Here is a 17,793-nt window from a genome sequence, read left to right on the forward strand (position 1 = left end):
AGCCCCGCGTCGGGCTCTGGGCTGATGGCTCGGAGCCTGGAGCTTGCTTCCGATTCTGTGTCTCCCTCTTTCTCTGCCCCTCCCCTGTTCATGCTCTGTCTCTCTCTGTCTCAAAAATAAAAGAAAAAAAAAAGAAAAAAAAAAAAAGAAAAAGAAAACCAAAGCAGGAGGCATCACAATCACAGACTTCAAGCTATACTACAAAGCTGTAATCATCAAGACAATATGGTACTGGCACAAGAACAGACACTCAGATCAATGGAACAGAATAGAGAACCCATAAATGGACCCACAAACATATGGCCAACTAATCTTTGACAAAGCAGAAAAGAATATCCAATGGAATAAAGACAGTCTCTTCAGCAAGTGGTGCTAGGGAAACTGGACAGCGCCATGCAGAAGAATGAACCTGGACCACTTTCTTACATCATACACAAACTCAAAATGGATGAAAGACCTCAATGTAAGACAGGAAGCCATCAAAATCCTCAAGGAGAAAGCAGGCAAAAAACTCTTTGATCTTGGCCACAGCAACTTCTTACTCAACACGTTTCTGGAGGCAAGGGAAACAAAAGCAAAAATGAACTACTGGGACCTCATCAAAATAAAAATCTTCTGCACAGGGAAGGAAACAATCAATAAAACTAAAAGGCCACCGACAGAATGGGAGATGATATTTGCAAATGACATATCAGATAAAGGGTTAGTATCCAAAATCTATAAAGAACTTATCAAACTCAACACCCAAAATCAAATATTCCAATGAAGAAATGGGCAAAAGACATGAATAGACACTTCTCCAAAGAAGACATCCAGATGGCAAACAGTCACATGAAAAAATGCTCAACATCACTCATCATCAGAGAAATACAAATCAAAACCACCATGAGATACCACCTGACACCTGTCAGAATGGCTCACTTTAACAACTCAGGCAACAACAGATGTTGGCAAGGATGCAGAGAAAGAGGATCTCTTTTGCATTGTTGGTGGCAATGCAAGCTGGTGCAGCCACTCTGGAAAACAGTATGGAGGTTCCTCAAAAAACTAAAAATAGGAGTACCCTACAACCCAGCAATTACACTACTAGGCATTTATCCACGGGATACAGGTGTGCTGTTTCGAAGGGACACATGCACTCCTATGTTTATAGCAGCACTATCAACAATAGCCAAAGTACGGAAAGAGCCCAAATGTCCATCGATGGATGAATGGGTAAAGAAGATGTGGTATATATATACAATGTTAGTATTACTTGGCAATCAAAAAGAATGAATTCTCGCCATTTGCAACAACGTGGATGGAACTGGAGGGTATTGTGCTAAGTGAAATTAGTCAGAGAAAGACAAAAATCATATGACTTCACTCATATGAGGACTTTAAGAGACAAAACAGATGAACATAAGAGAAGGGAAACAAAAATAATATAAAAACAGGGAGGGGGACAAAACAGAAGAGACTCATAAATATGGAGAAGAAACTGAGGGTTGCTGGAGGGGTTGTGGGAGGGGGGCTGGGTTAAATGGGTAAGGGGCATTAAGAATCTACTCCTGAAATCATTGCTTCACTATATACTAACTAATTTGGATGTAAATTTTAAAAAATAAAAAATAAAGTTAAAATATATAAAAAAAAGAAAAAAAATTAAGTAAAAATTTTAATTTTAATGTTTTATTCTTGCACATGGTGATTATTTAATGTTGATAATCTTCTTTTGTTAAGAACATCAGTAGTCTTGATCCCATGGGGGTTTTAGTCCTGTCATAGATAGAACTTAAGAGGGCTGGGCAGGAGGCTATCGCTATTCCCCAACAATCACCTTTTTTCACCTCACCACCTTATTGGAAATTGATACTCTGGAATATTGTAACTGTTGTCTTACTTTAACCAATTTCCCTAAATGCATCAATTAATTTCTTTCAATTATCTTATTTTCAAGTTCACCTTTTACTTCTATTCTTTTTTAAACGTGTAAATACACTGTGTTAAATATTAGGAAATGCTTCTGGTATTTCTTGTTTTTCCAGTTAGTGATTTTAACATTTCACTTTCTAAAAATTTCTCAATGAACTATGGGACTTCTGGATAAAAAGAAAGGAAAGGAGACCGAGATATGTAAGCCTGAGTTGTAATAGGCATTTTGTGAAAAGTTCCCTGGATTCTATAGGCGATTGACATATACTACAATTGAGAGATGCAAAGGAAATTACTTGTGGGTACTGGAGTCGATCCTAAAAAACAAAACCAAGAATAATATAGTCAAAATAAAAATATACCTTTTTTTTGGTATAATACACTGTTTTCTACTATATTTTTCAGAAAGAATTTTTTTTTAAGCAGGACACTTACAGAGCACCAGATCAACCCTATTTGTATTTTTAAAATAATCTGGCTATTTTGATGGGTTTAGGGGAAAGACAGTATATAGCACTTATTCTACACTTTCTTCATATATTTTTTACCATTTAGCTATTTCATTAAAAAAATTTTTTTAATGTTTATTTTTGAGAGAGAGAGAGAGAGAATGAGCAGGGGAGGGGCAGAGAGAGAGGGAGACAGAATCTGAAGCAGGCTCCAGGCTGTGCGCTGTCAGTACAGAGCCTGATGTAGGGCTCAAACCCACAAACTGAGATCATGACCTGAGCCGAAGTCGGACGCTCAACTGACTGAGCCACCCAGGCACCTCTTAACTATTTCACTTTTTTTTTTTTTTTTTAACATTTTTTATTTATTTTTGGGACAGAGAGAGACAGAGCATGAACGGGGGAGGGGCAGAGAGAGAGGGAGACACAGAATCGGAAACAGGCTCCAGGCTCCGAGCCGTCAGCCCAGAGCCTGACACGGGGCTCGAACTCACGGACCGCGAGATCGTGACCTGGCTGAAGTCGGACGCTTAACCGACTGCGCCACCCAGGCTCCCCTTAACTATTTCACTTTTAATTGAACTATTTATGAAGTAGAATTTTTCAACATTTGAATTTTCTTACCATCACTTAATTCTCTCAGTTTTCCTCATGTAATCTGTTCCTGTCCCCTTTCTTAGCCTGGGGATTCATTTGACTTTTGTTTACTTGTTTGTTTCTTTGTTTATTTATTTATTTATTTATCATACATGGGTCACAGAGTGGAAAATTAAGATGTTGCTTACAAATAGGCTTAACACATTTTCCTGGTGATGTTATTACACACCACAGTGAATACATGTATTTTTCTATTAATAAGGAGTACGTACATGCTTTCTGGAATTTATCAGCAATCTATGTATTTCAAAACAATTAGAAGAGTGTTCCAAGGGCTAGAAATGGCACTCCTTAGATAGTATGGAATACCAAAATATATCATAAGGAGACAACAGCAAGGGAGCCAACGAGTAACACTAATTCTCTCAAAAGAAAAACAGAACTATTTGAGGTCACTTTGGCATATATTGAATATAATTGATACTGGTTATCTTCTGTTCCTTCTTTCCTCCATTCTTTCAATGTTAATTCAAGAAATATTTGTTAACCATCCCTTGTGTTCCAGGTACTGTGCCCAGCACAAGGGACCCAGCTGTGAGTGAGAATTACAAATTTTCTGTCTTTCAGGAGCTTTTAAACAGAGGTGTCAGGCTTAAGCTTCAGGACATTTGCAGAGATTTTTCACTTCTATTTAGGGTAAAATTAAAATTCAAAGTGAAAATAGTTTCATTGAATCCATAAATGTATATTTTTGTACCTTTAATTTAGTATTCAGTTGAATGGAAAAACAAATAGGAAAACTAGCAGTATTTCAAAGGGATGAAAATGATAACATCCTGGTCTTTTATTTTAGAAATGGCTATACACAGTCAGCTGTGTTTCCATTCTGAAATAAGACCCTAGGTTATTTCATGAAGCAAAGATGAGTTTGCTCAGCACTCCTCAATAGTGAATTGAAATTCAGGCTCTCCTAAATTGAAGCATCAGTTACAGTTTTCTTCTTCCATTTGCTTTCTCGCTTCCTTCATCTTTTTCTTTATTCTTTTCATAAACTACATTTAAATGGAACATCTGCTCTTTTTATTATTATCAGTCTATTATAGGTAGCCATAGGAGAGTTACATTTTTAATTCTATATTCATTCTATTAATCAGGTCTCCCCTCCCCTTCCCCCTCGCCCCTGGCACCGAGAGAATGGTTTCTTATGAAAGTCGTCCTAAGGTAGATTTTACATCCTTCTGCTGACCTCTTCACGATCTTTGGCTTATGCTTCCTAGGATATCCCACTTTAATTCCGCCCCTTTCCCATCACAAGCAATGAAACATGGTTCCATGTCAAAATCCACTTTATTTTCCATGAGAGAGGTCATCTGATCATGTAAGTGGCTGTCCTCTGAGTCTAATGACACATTTCAGAGTCATTTTTTTTAAATGCAATTCTGATCATTTATTCTTTGAAAACTTCTTCCAAGACCCAAACTCCTAGTATGACTTATGAAATCCTTCATAATTACTCCCTATACACTACTCCAGACTTCTTTCTTTCTGACACCCACACCTCCCTCCCTTTACCAGTCTCTGAACCCAACACAGAATCAAGGGAGAGGATATTGAGAACTTGAGTACATTCAGTTTATAAAATTTTAGTGAGTGTTTCTCTCACTGAGATAGACTTAGAGCAAGACATTGCCTGACTTTCATGAAGTATATAATGTCTTTTCTCAGTAACATCCTAGATGCTTCTCTCCAAATGATCTTTACTGCCTCCTGTATCATTTTAAGTTGTTTTATTACCCCCGGGACACAGGGATTCTCAGATTTCTAACAAAACTATCCATACTTAGGATCAGATATTTGAAGTCTGCTTTCAGAGTAAGTTTATGTGATGACTAACATTATCTGCATTTCACTCATGTAGCAAATTGCCTAAAGTTCCCTAACTCTTAATTGGATTTGAACCCTAGAAGCTTGGCTCCAAAATGCTTGCCTCTAACACTGCTGTTTTATCCCCATCTTCTCCCCAACTCCATGTTGACTCCTTTGACACTTTAATCCCTGACTTCCAAATCTCTTTCTTTGAATTTTACTTCTCTGACACTTTTTCTGTACATGATTTTTAATTTCTCTCTCTTCTTCTTTCTGTTCTGTTCTGCTGTCTGGCATTCTTTCAATCCAGAGAGGATTGTTAACCTCTCTTTAGTAAAAAACAAAGAGGTGATAAATCTGTTCTGGGAATCCAGGTTTGACTACACATCATTCTACCTCTTTCTGAGATTTATAGGCAAATGAAAAGAACGTAATTTTCTTCTTTCTCTAAAACAAATGCTTAAGTGTCTACCATATTGTATGTGGTAGTATAATATATACTGAGGATGGAGAAATGAACAGAAGAACACTGTTCCTGTACTTGCAGATATAACAGTTAAGTAAAGGAATAAGCAACATTAAAAAATAGTTTCACCAAAGTGAAATTCAAACTAAAGGAACACTCAATCTATAAGGTATCAAAACCCTTAAGGAATTACTAAGATCCTTTATGGAAGACAGCTAGTGTGCTGGGATATCTGTCTTTAGTGGCCAGTCTTTGGCATAAGAGCATTAAGAGGTATATTAAAATCCTAAATGTGGAGATAAAACTTTAAATATAATAAAATAAAATTGTGGAAAACACCTCTAATGGTGTTGTGTGGAGCAAAGTCTTTCTTTGAATCCCCAAAACACATAATGTGAAAAAACAAGTATATTTAACTCCAACAGAATTGTTCCTGTTTAACCAAGAACACCATTAAGTTCACAGACATGTAACAAATTAAGAGAAGATATTTTCAAAGTATAAAAAATAGTAAAAGATTATATCCACAATATGCAAGAGGTGCCTGCCATGTAAAAAGAAAGAACTGGAAACATGAATGGAAAAATGGGCAGAGGATATGAATAGGCAACTTAGAAAAGGAAAGCCTGAATGGCTAGATATACGAACTCACCAGTAGACACCAGAAAGCAAATTAAAATAACAACAAGGAGCTTTCTTGTACCAACCAGATGGCCAACTAGGGAGATAGATAAAATGAAGTGCTGTACAAGATGTGAGATGAAGGGAACATTCCTCCAACAACTAGTGAGAGTATGGATTGTTACATTAGTTCTGGAAAGCAATCTAATGATGAAATTAAGTATCTGTACATCTTATCAGTGGAACTACTCCCAAGTATAACTTCTAGAGAAATAACTCACAAGATATAAAGAGGACACACTCCAGATCACTGATGTGAGCTGAGAGTTGTAGAGACCATGCCATCTGTGGAAAAAGGAGTGAATAAATACACTGTGGTTGATGTATATGGGGCAGTAAATAGTATGCAGTACTTAGAAACAACTAGTGAGTCCAAGGATAGATTTTTGAAAATATAGTTCAAAGCAACTAACAAAGTAATTATAAAGTGATATAAATAGATCTCAAAAATAAAGTGATAAGTGAAAAAAGTAGGGAATTAGACTAGTTCTCAATCAACATACTTTTTTTTTAAATGATCAAAACCACCTTTGATCCCCAAACAAAACTACCTATTTTAAAGTGATAGTTGTAGGGCAGAGTTAAGATTGTGAAGAAATAGGGGGACCCTGGGCTTTCCTAGTCCCTCAAACACAGATGTATTGAGGTCAGATCACTTGAAACACACAGGAAATTGATCTGGAAAAAGAATCTCTATAGTTGGAGGGGAAGAGTATCAGGTGCAAGGTACAAGAAAGTCCAATGGGGGAGAGACAAACAGTAGTGCCATGGAGAGGAGGAACGCTTTCCATGGAAAGACAAAAGGGAGAGAAAGAGAGAGGCTTTGATGTAGTGCAACATTGAATTAGCACAAGAGGAAAACCTCTCTGGATCACAGACTGGGAGTCAGAAGTATTGAATGTCCCAGTTCTTTTTTGCAAACAGATTTTGGAGCTCAAACTATGAGGTTTTGGAAATGCATGACTTTCTCTGGAGTGGAGCTGTGGGGAGTGCTCCTGCGGAGGAGGGAGCTGGCCCCTGAGTGCATAGCACAGTGTAGCTATCTCAGGGGTGCATTGGGAGAGAACTTTCCCCTTTCTGCGGTACTTTTGGAAGAGGATATATTCCCTTCCCAAGGACAAAAGGCCCCGCAGGTGCCAGCCAAAGGCCTTTCATCAGCAGGGGACAGAGGCACACTCAGAAGGAATATAACCTTTGCTGCTTTTAGTGGTATTACATCATCAATTCCATGTACTACGCTGGCTTGAGACGGTTTTTCAGGGACAAAGGACTTGAGACAATTAATGGAGAGGCTCTACTCCAAAGAAAGAGGGGGGTGGATCCATTAGGTTCTGGGCACTTTAAGGCTTCAAGTTTTGAGTGCCAGCTACATGCCACAGAAAAACACCAGAGAATTGAGGCACAGGGTGAGATGACTATTCTGTGAAGGCTGCCTGAACAGTGGAGGGTGTGAGATCCCCTGTCCAGAGATGGAGGTTGAGGTAGCACCATTTTCTCCCAACACCAACATGGAGGGATGTCAAAAAGCAACACAGCAGCCCCCAGTGGGGGCAAGATGCGCTTACACAAAATCCCAAATCTCTATGCCTGCAACTAATTATTTGCTGGGGCAAGACTGACTCTGAGCCAATGCAGCAGGCCTCTCCTCCAGAACAGCCAGGACACCACATGCACCAAGGGTACTGAAAATCCAGTGCTTCAAAATGACACCTGCAGTTTTTGTGGAAATAGGACCAGGTTTTCATTCTTTTCTTCTTTCTTTTTTTTTCTTTCTTCTTTTTTTTTTCCTTTGCAATTAGGCTTATAGTTTCTTGTTTGTTTTTTTCATTTCATTCCTCCCCCCCACCAACACTGCCCCCGTTCAGGCTTCTTTGTCTTTACTTTTTCTTTTCTTTTCTTTTCCTTCTTTTCTTTCTTTCTTTTATTTCCTTTCTTTCTTTCTTTTTTTCTTTCAGAATCAGCATATAGTTTTTCAATTCTCTGGGTTTTTTGTTTCTCTCTCTCTCCCTCTCTCTCCACATAGACAAACAAACTTTAAAAAATTAAAAAAAGGAAGATCCAACATTTGTAAATATTTATGTCCCCAAATTGAAAACACCCGAATATATAAATCAATTAATAACAAATACAAAGAAACTCACTGATAATAATACCATAATAGTACCCCACTTACAGAAAAGGACAGATCACCTAAGCAAAAAATCAATAAGGAAACGATGGCTTTGAATGACACACTGGACCAGATGGACTTAACATATATTCAGAACATTTCATTAAAAAGCAGCAGAATTACACATTCTTCTCAGTTGTATATGGAATATTCTTCAGGATAAATCACATACTGGATCACAAATCAGCCCTCCATGGGTACAAAAAGATCGAGATCACACCATGCATATTTTCAGATCACAACATGCTATGAACTTAAAATCAACCACAAGAAAAAAAATTGAAAACCATCAAATACATGGAGGTTAAAGAACATCCTACTAAAGAATGAATGGGACAACTTGGAAATTAAAGAAGAAATTAAAAAAAAATACATGGGAGCCAATGAAAATGAAAAAAACGACAGTCCAAACCCTTTGGGATGCAGCAAAGACAGTTCTAGGAGGAAATTATGTTGCAATTCAGTCCTATCTCAAGAAGCAAGAAAGGTCACCAAAACACAATCTAATCTTACACCTGAAGGAGCTAGAAAAGGAGTAGCAAAAAAACCTAAAGCTAGCAGAAGAAAGGAAGTAATAAAGATCAGAGAAGAAATAAATAATATAGGAACAAACCTAAAAAACTCTGGTAGACAGAAAATGAAACTAAGAGCTGATCTTTTGAAAGAATAAACAAAATTGATAACCCCCAAGCCAGATTTATCAAAAATAAAAGATAAAGAATGCAAATAGATAAAATTACTAATGAAAGAGGAGAGATCACCAACAACACCATACAAATACAAGGAATTATAAGAGCATACTATGAAAAATTATATGCCAAAAAACTGGGCGATCTGGAAAAATGGTCAAATTCCTAGAAACTCACAAACTACCAAATTGAAACAGGAAGAAATAGAAAATTTGGACAGATCCATAACAAGCAAAGTAATTGAATCGGTTATCAAAAATCTCCCAACAAACAAGAGTCCTGGGCCAGATGGCTTTCACCAGATATTTAAAGAAGAGTTAATACCTATTCTCAAACTTTTCCAAAAAATAGAAATGGAAGGAAAGAAGGGGTGCCTGGGTGGCTCAGTTGGTTAAGTGTCTGACTTTAACTTTAGCCCAGGTCATGATCTCACAGTTCGTGAAATCATGCTCTGTGGTGGCAGCGTGGAGCCTGCTTTGGATTCTGTCTCCTTCTCTCTCTGCCCCTCCTCTGCTTGCTCTTTATCTTTTTCTCAAAATAAATAAAACTAAACTAAAAAAAAAAAAGAAATGGAAGGAAAGCTTCCAAACTCATTCTATGAAGCCAGCATTACCTTGATTCCAAAACCAGACAAAGACCCCACTAAAAAGAATTAAAGGCCAATATCCCTGATGAAGCTGGTTGGAAAAATTCTCAAGATTCTAGCAAATTGAATTCAACAGTACATTAAAATAATTATTCACTATGATCAAATGGAATTTATTCCTGGGATGCCGGGCTAGTTCAATATCTGCAAATCAATCAACGTGATACACCATATTAATTTAAAAAAAAGGATAAGAACCATATGATATTCTCAATAGACGCAGAAAAAGCATTTGACAAAATACAGCATCGTTTCTTGATAAAAACGCTCAAGAAAGTAGGGATAGAAGAAACAAACCTCAAGATCATAAAGGCCATATGTGAAAGATGCACAACTAGTATACTTAATAAGGAAAAACTGAAAATTTCCCCCCTAACTTCAGGGATATGACAGGGATGTCCACTCTCACCACTGTTGTTCAACGTAGCATTGAAAGTTCTAGCCTCAGCAATCAGACAACAAAAAGAAATAAAAGACATTCCAATGATCAAGGAAGAAGTCAAACTTTCACTCTTCACAGATGACATGATTGCCTACATGGAAAATCCAAAGACTTCACCAAAAAACTGCTAGAGCTGATATGTGAATTCAGCTAAGTCGCAGGATAGAAAATCTATGTACAGAAATCAGTGGCGTTTCTATTACCAGTAATGAAGTAGCAGAAAGGGAAATCAAGGAATTGATCCCATTTACAATTTCACTGAAAACCATAAAATACATAGGAATAAACTTAGAGGTAAAAGACCTATATGCTGAAAACTATAGAAAGCTCATGAAAGAAAGTGAAGAAGATACAAAGAAATGGATAAAAATTCCATGCACATGGATTAGAAGAACAAATATTGTTAAAATATCTATACCACCCAAAGCAACCTACACATTTAATGCAATCCTTATCAAAATAACACCAGCATTCTTCACAGAGCTAGAACAAACAACTCTAAAATTTGTATGGAACCAGGAAAGACCCCAAATACTCAAAGTAATGTTCAAAAACAAAACCCAAGCTGGAGGCATCACAATTCTGGACTTGCCCCTGTATCACACAACAGATGCACGTAGGGGAAGGGAAGGAAAAATAAGATAAAAAAAAAAAAAAGAGGGGGAGGCAAACCATACAGACTCTTAAATACAGAGAATAAACTGAGGGTTGCTGAAGGTAGGGGGATGGGCTAAATGAGTGATGGGCATTAAGGAGGGCACTTGTTGGGATGAGCGCTGGGTGTTACATGTAAGGGATAAATCACTGAGTGCTACTCCTGAAACCAATACTACACTGTATGTTAACTAACTTGAATTTAAATAAATAAATTTAAAATACTAGCAAACAATATGTTTAAAAAAAATCATTCAACATAATCAACTGGGATTTCTTCCAGGGTTGCAGGTATGGTTCAATATTTGCAAATCAATCAACATGATAACCACATTAATGAAAGAAAGGGAGAGAATCATGTGATCCTTTCAAGAGATGCAGAAAAAGCATCTGACAAAGTACAACACCCACTCATGATAAAACCCTCAACAAAATAGGTTTAGAGGAAACATACCTCAACACAATAAAGGCCATCTATGAAAAACCTACAGTTAACATCACTCTCAATGGGAAAAAACTGAGAACTTTTCCTCTTAGGTCAGGAACAAGACAGGGATGTCTGCTCTCAGCACTTTTATTTAACATAGTACTGGAAATCCTAGCCTCAGCAATCAGACAACAAAAAGAAATAAAAGACATCCAAATCAGCAAGAAAGAAGTCAAATTGTTGCTATTTGCAGAGATGACACGATATTCCATAAAGAAAACCCAAAAGACTCCACCAAAAAAAACTGCTAGAAATTATTTAACAAACAGTAAAGTTCCAGGATACAAAATCAACATACAGAAATCTGCTGCATTTCTGTACACCAATAATGAAACAGTAAGAGGAGAAATTAAGGAATGAATCCCATTTATAGTTCTACCCAAAGTAATAAGAGGCCTAAGAATAAACCTAACCAAAGAATTGAAAGACTTGTACTCCGAAAACTACAAAACATTAATGAAAAATTGAAGATGACACAAAGAAATGGAAAGACATTCCACACTCATGGATTGAAAAGACAAATATTGTTAAAGTGTCTATACTACCCAAAGCAACCTGCATTTTTTTTTATGTTTAAAATTATTTTTGGGGCGCCTGGGTGGCTCAGTCGGTTAGGTGGCTGACTTTGGCTCAGGTCATGATCTCACGGTCCGTGAGTTCAAGCCCCGTGTCGGGCTCTGTGCTGACTGCTCAGAGCCTGGAGCCTGTTTCAGATTCTGTGTCTCCCTCTCTCTCTGACCCTCCCCCGTTCATGCTCTCTCTCTGTCTCAAAAATAAATAAATGTTAAAAAAAAATTTAAAAAAAAATTATTTTTTAATTTTAAGTTTATTATTTAATTTTATTTTTTAAAATACATGATTTATTGTCAAATTGGCTAACATACAGTGTGTAAAGTGTGCTTCTGGTTTTTGGGGTAGATTCCTGTCCAACAAGTGCCCTCCTCAATGCCCATCACCCATTTTCCCTTCTCTCCCACCTCCCCCATCCACCCTCAGTTTGTTCTCTGTATTTAAGAGTTTCTTATTATTCGCCTCCCTCTCTCTCTGTAACTATTTTTTTCCCTTCCCTTGCCCCATGGTCTTCTGTTAAGTTTCTCAAGATCCATATATGAGTGCAAACATAAGATATCTGTCTTTTTCTGACTGACTAATTTCACTCAGCACAATACCTTCGAGTTAAATCCATGTTGCTGCAAATGGCATGATTTCATTCTTTCTCATTGCCAAGTAGTATTTCACTGTATATGTAAACCACATCTTCTTTATCCATTAATCAGTTGATGGACATTTAAGCTCTTTCAATAATTTGGCTATTGTTGAAAGTGTGGCTATAAACATTGGGTACATGTGCCCCTATGAATCAGCACTCCTGTGTCCTCTGGATAAATTCCTAGTGGTGCTATTGCTGGGTTGTAGGGTAGTTCTATTTTAATTTTTTGAGGAACCTCCACACTGTTTTCCAGAGTGGAAAACATTCCCACCCACAGTGCAAGAGGGTTCCCATTTCTCCACATCCTCGTCAGCATCTGTAGTTTCCTGAGTTCATTTTAGCCATTCTGACCAGTGTGAGTTGGTATCTCAGTGTGGCTTTGATTTGTATTTCCCTGAGGATGAGTGACGTTGAGCATCGTTTCATGTGTCTGTTGGTCATCTGGATGTCTTCTTTGGAAAAGTGTCTATTCATGTCTTCTGCCCATTTCTTCACTGGATTATTTGTTTTTCAGGTGTGGAGTTTGGTAAGTTTTTTTAAATATATTTTGGATACTAACCCTTTATCTGATATGTCATTTGCAAGTATCTTTTCCCATTCTGTCGGTTGCCTTTTAGTTTTGTTGGTTGTTTCTTTTGCAATGCAGAAGATTTTATCTTGGTGAGGTCCCAATAGTTCATTTTTGCTTTTAATTCCCTCGCCTTTGGGGATGTGTTGAGTAAGAAATTGCTGTGGCTGAGGTCTAAAAGGTTGTTGCCTACTTTCTCCTCTAGGGTTTTGATGGTTTCCTGTCTCCCATTTAGGTCTTTCATCCATTTTGAGTTTATTTTTGTGAATGCTGTAAGAAAGTGGTCTAGTTTCATTCTTCTGCATGTTGCTGTACAGTTCTCCTAGCACCATTTGCTAAAGAGACTGTCTTTTTTTACATTGGATACTCTTTCCTGCTTTGTCAAAGATTAGTTGGCCATACATTTGTGGGTCCAATTCTCGGTTCTCTATTCTAGTCCATTGGTCTATGTGTCTGTTTTTTGTGCCAATACCATGCTGTCTTGATGATTACAGTTTTGGGGTAGAGGCAAAAGTCTGGGATTGTGATGCCTCCCACTTTGGTTTTCTTCTTCAATATTATTTTGGCTATTTGGGCTCTTTTGTGGTTCCATACAAATTTTAGGACTGTTTGTTCTAGCTTTGAGAAGAATGCTGGTGCAATTTTGATAGGGATTGCATTGAATGTGTAGGTTGCTTTGGGTAGTATTGACATTTTAACAATATTTATTCTTCCAATCCATGAGCACGGAATGTTTATCCATTTTTTTGTGTCTTCTTTAATTTCCTTCATAAGTTTTCTATGGTTGTCAGCATACAGATCTTTGCCTCTTTGGTTAGGTTTAGTCCTAGGTATTTTATGATTCTTGGTGCAATTGTGAATGGGATCAGTTTCTTTATTTCTCTTACTGTTGTGTCAGTATTGGTGTATAGAAATGCAACCAACTTCTGTACATTGATTTTGTACCCTGCAACTTAGCTGAATTGATGTATCAGTTCTAGCAGCCTTTTGGTGAGTCTTTCAGGTTTTCCATGTAGAGTATCATGGCGTCTGTGAAAAGTGAAAGTTTGATGACTTCTTTGCCAATTTTGATGCTTTTGATTTAATTTTGTTGTCTGATTGCTGATGCTAGGACATCCAACACTATGTTAAACAACAGTGATGAGAGTGGGCATCCCTGTCACGTTCCTGATCTCACGGAGAAAGCTCTCAGTTTTTCTCCATTGAGGATGATATTAACTGTGGGCTTTTCATATATGGTGTTTATGATTTTTAAATATGTTCCTTCGATCCTGACTTTCTTGAGGGTTTTTATTAAGAAAGGATGCTATATTTTGTCAAATGCTTTTTCTGCATCGATTGACAGGATCATATGGTTCTTATCCTTTCTTTTATTAATGTGATGTATCACATTGATTGCTTTGTGAATATTGAACCAGCTCTGCAGCCCGGGAATGAATCCCACTTGATCATGGTGAATAACTCTTTTTATATGCTGTTGAATTCAATTTGCTAGTATCTTGTTGAGAATTTTTGCATCCATGCTCATCAGGGATATTGGCCTGTAGTTCTCCTTTTTTGTGGGGTCTTGGTCTGGCTTGGGAATCAAAGTAATGCTGGCTACATAGAATGAGTCTGGAAGTTTTCCTTCCATTTATAGTTTTTGGAACAGCTTGAGAAGGATAAATACTAACTCTGCTTTAAATGTCTGGTAGAATGCCCCTGGGAAGCCATGTGGCCCAGGTTTTTTGTTTGTTGGGAGATTTTTGATAATAGTCCAAAGTGTTGGACTATTCATGTTCATTTGTTTCCATATGTTTTTGAATTTCTTCTTTAATTGCCTGGTTGATCCATTCATTCTTTAGTAGGATGTTCTTTAACCTCCATACATTTGGAGGTTTTCCAGACCTTTTCTTGTGGTTGATTTCAGGTTTCATAGCATTGTGATCTGAAAGTATGTATGGTATGATCTCAATTCTTTTATATTTATTGAAGGCTGTTTTGTGACCCAGTATGCAATCTATATGGAGAATGATCCATGTGCTCTCAAGAAGAATGTGCATTCTGCTGCTTTAGAATGAAAATTTCTGAATATATCTGTCAAGTCCATCTGGTCCAGTGTATCATTCAGGGCCATTCTTTCTTTATCAATTTTCTGTCTAGATGATCTGTCCATTGTTGTAAGTGGAGTATTAACCACATTCTTACTAATAAGATTGCTTATGTGTGTGATTAATTGTTTTATATATTTAGGTGTCCCTGAATTGGATGCATAGACATTTGTAATTGTTAGCTTTTCTTGATGGGTAGACCCTATAATTATTATATAATGCCCTTATTCATCTCTTGTTATAGCCTTTAGTTTAAAATCTAGTTTGTCTGATATAAATATGGCTACTCCAGCTTTCTTTTGACTTCCGGGAGTATAATAGATGGTTCTCACCCCCTCACTTTGAATCTGAAGGTGTCCTTAAGTCTGAAATGTGTCTCTTGTAGACAGCAAATAGATGGATCTTTTTTTTTTTAAAATCTATTTGGGTACCCTATGTCTTTTGATTGGAGCAGTTAGTCCAATTACATTCAGTGTTATTATTGAAAGATATGGGTTTAGAGTCATTGTGTTATCTGTAGATTTCATGTTTGTAGTGATGTCTCTGGTCTCTTGTGGTCTTTGCAACATTCCACTCACAGAGTCCCCCTTAGGATCTCTTGTAAGACTGGTTTAGTGGTGATGAGGTCCTTCAGTTTTTGTTTGTCTGGGAAAACCTTCTATTATCTCTCCTTTTATTCTGAATGACAGGCTTGCTGAATAAAGGATTCTTGGTTGCATATTTTTCCTATTCAGCACATTGAAATTTCCTGCCACTCCTTTCTGGCCTGCCAAGTTTCAGTAGTTAGGTCTCCTACTACCCTTATGTGCCTACCCTTGTAGGTTAAGGTCCGTTTGTCCCTAGGTGCTTTCAGAATTCTCTCTTTATCTTTGTATTTTTCAGTTTCACTGTGATATGTCATGCAGAAGATCAATTCAAGTTATGTCTGTAGGGTGTTCTCTGTGCCTCTTGGATTTCAATGTCTGTTTCCTTCCTGTTTGGGGCAGTTCTCAGCTATGATTTGTTCAAGCACAACTTTGGCCTCTTTGTCTTCTTCTGTAACTCCTATGATATGGGTATTATTATGTCATTGAATCACTTAGTTCTCTAATTCTCCCCTCATGGTCCAGAATTTTTTTTATCTTTTTCCTCAACTTCATCTTTTTCCATAATTTTATCTTCCATTTCACTTACTCCCCTTTGCCTCTTCAATCCTCACTTTCACCATCTCTAGTTTATTTTGCACCTCACTTACAAGCATTTTTAATTTTTATTTTTATTTTTATTTTTTCAACGTTTATTTATTTTTGGGACAGAGAGAGACAGAGCATGAACGGGGGAGGGGCAGAGAGAGAGGGAGACACAGAATCGGAAACAGGCTCCAGGCTGTGAGCCATCAGCCCAGAGCCTGACGCAGGGATCGAACTCACGGACCATGAGATCGTGACCTGGCTGAAGTCGGACGCTTAACCGACTGCGCCACCCAGGCACCCCTACAAGCATTTTTTAATTCATCATGACTATTTTTTAGTTCCTTGACCTCTGCAGCAATAGATTCTCTGCTGTCTTCTATGCTTTTTCCAAGCCCATCAATTAATTTTATGACTATTATTTTAAATTCTTGTTCAGTTATACTGTTTATATCTGTTTTGATCAATTCTTTAGTTGTCATTTCTTCCTGGAATTTCTTTTGAGGAGAATTCTTCTGTTTCATTATTTTGGCTAGTTTTCTGTCCCTCATGCATTTTAAAAGCTTGTGATGTATCCTGCACCTGCAAGCACTACTATATTAAAGAGGGATCATACACTGTACAGGGCCTGGCCCTCCAGGAGGTGTTTTTTGGAGTGTGTTACTTGTTCTCTGTTGGTGTGACTCTGGTTGCTTTATCTCTGTACCGGTAGTGATGTTTTGAACCCTCCACCTGGTGTGCTTTGATTTGATGATTGAAGTAGCCCTGGAAAAGAAAATAAACATACAAAAACAAAACAAAACAAAGCAAAACAGAAAAAACCAAAAACACCAACTACAGAAAAACAACGGGGTGGGGGCATTGTTGATGGAAGAGGCCTTATCCCATACAAAGAGAGAAATGACAGGGGCTCAGAAAAAGACAAGATCATTGACCAGGCAGAGAAACTATATGGTTTAATCCAGAAAGAGAGAGAGAGAGAGAAAGAGAAATAAAGAAGGAGTTATAGAACAGAACAGGTATAAAGATAATAGATTAAATATGTCTGCTTAAACAAATCAATAACCAGAATAACCAGACTAGGAGAGGGAAGAAATAAGAAGGATAAAAGGGAGAAAAAAATATATATGTATAATAAGAATTGCCTGAGAATTAAATCAGAAAATGCAAAACCGCTGGGTGCCTTGCAACTCGTGGCAGTGCTGGTCTGGAGGAGGGGCTGTCTGGTTTATCAGTGTCCATTCCATTCCACTAGACATGAAGTTACCAGGCAAGGAGGGGTGTGGTTTGGGGTAAGCGGGTCCCACCTCTATTGTGGGCTCACTGTCCCTTCCCTGAAGCCCCGCCTTACTGGTGATGGGGAGAAAAATGGCAACACCCCACTCTCCTCCATGAACCAGTTGTCCCAAACTATTCTGTACAGGCCATCCTCACAGTGCCCTGGGCACGAATGAGGCGGTTTGTCTCATTCCGACCACTCCAGTGCCTCCCTGGTGCTCAGCTGGGATGTAAATCCCGGATGTCTTAAAGGGTCTCACACTGTGCACCCTGGTTCCGGAGAAGTGCTGCTCCATGCCGCTGATATATGGCTTCTGGCTGGCGGGCACAGGCAGTCTTGCCCTTTGAACCGTTATATACCCTCTTCCCACAGTACTCCAGAGAAGGGATTGCTTTTTCCCACTGTGGACTGTGCCT

General features: G+C 37.9%; 1 protein-coding gene across 37 annotated transcripts in view; it reads right to left on the minus strand.

Annotated features, from left to right (window-relative positions):
* Window positions 1–17,793, minus strand: part of TSBP1 (testis expressed basic protein 1) — a 212,668-nt gene that overhangs the window by 18,196 nt on the left and 176,679 nt on the right. For 30 of the 37 annotated variants that reach the window (XM_042986064.1, XM_042986084.1, XM_042986085.1 and 27 more), the window contains one exon: window positions 2,211–2,231. The exons of 6 other annotated variants lie outside the window; for them this stretch is intronic. In XM_042986064.1, coding sequence (XP_042841998.1) covers window positions 2,211–2,231 — 21 coding nt within the window. Of the gene's footprint in view, window positions 1–1,687; window positions 1,759–2,210; window positions 2,232–17,793 lie in introns of those variants that run through there. One more of the 37 variants, XM_042986092.1, reaches the window with a different exon arrangement.

The sequence above is a fragment of the Panthera tigris genome, chromosome B2 (genome assembly GCF_018350195.1).
Source record: "Panthera tigris isolate Pti1 chromosome B2, P.tigris_Pti1_mat1.1, whole genome shotgun sequence".
Classification (NCBI taxonomy): Eukaryota; Metazoa; Chordata; class Mammalia; order Carnivora; family Felidae; genus Panthera; species Panthera tigris.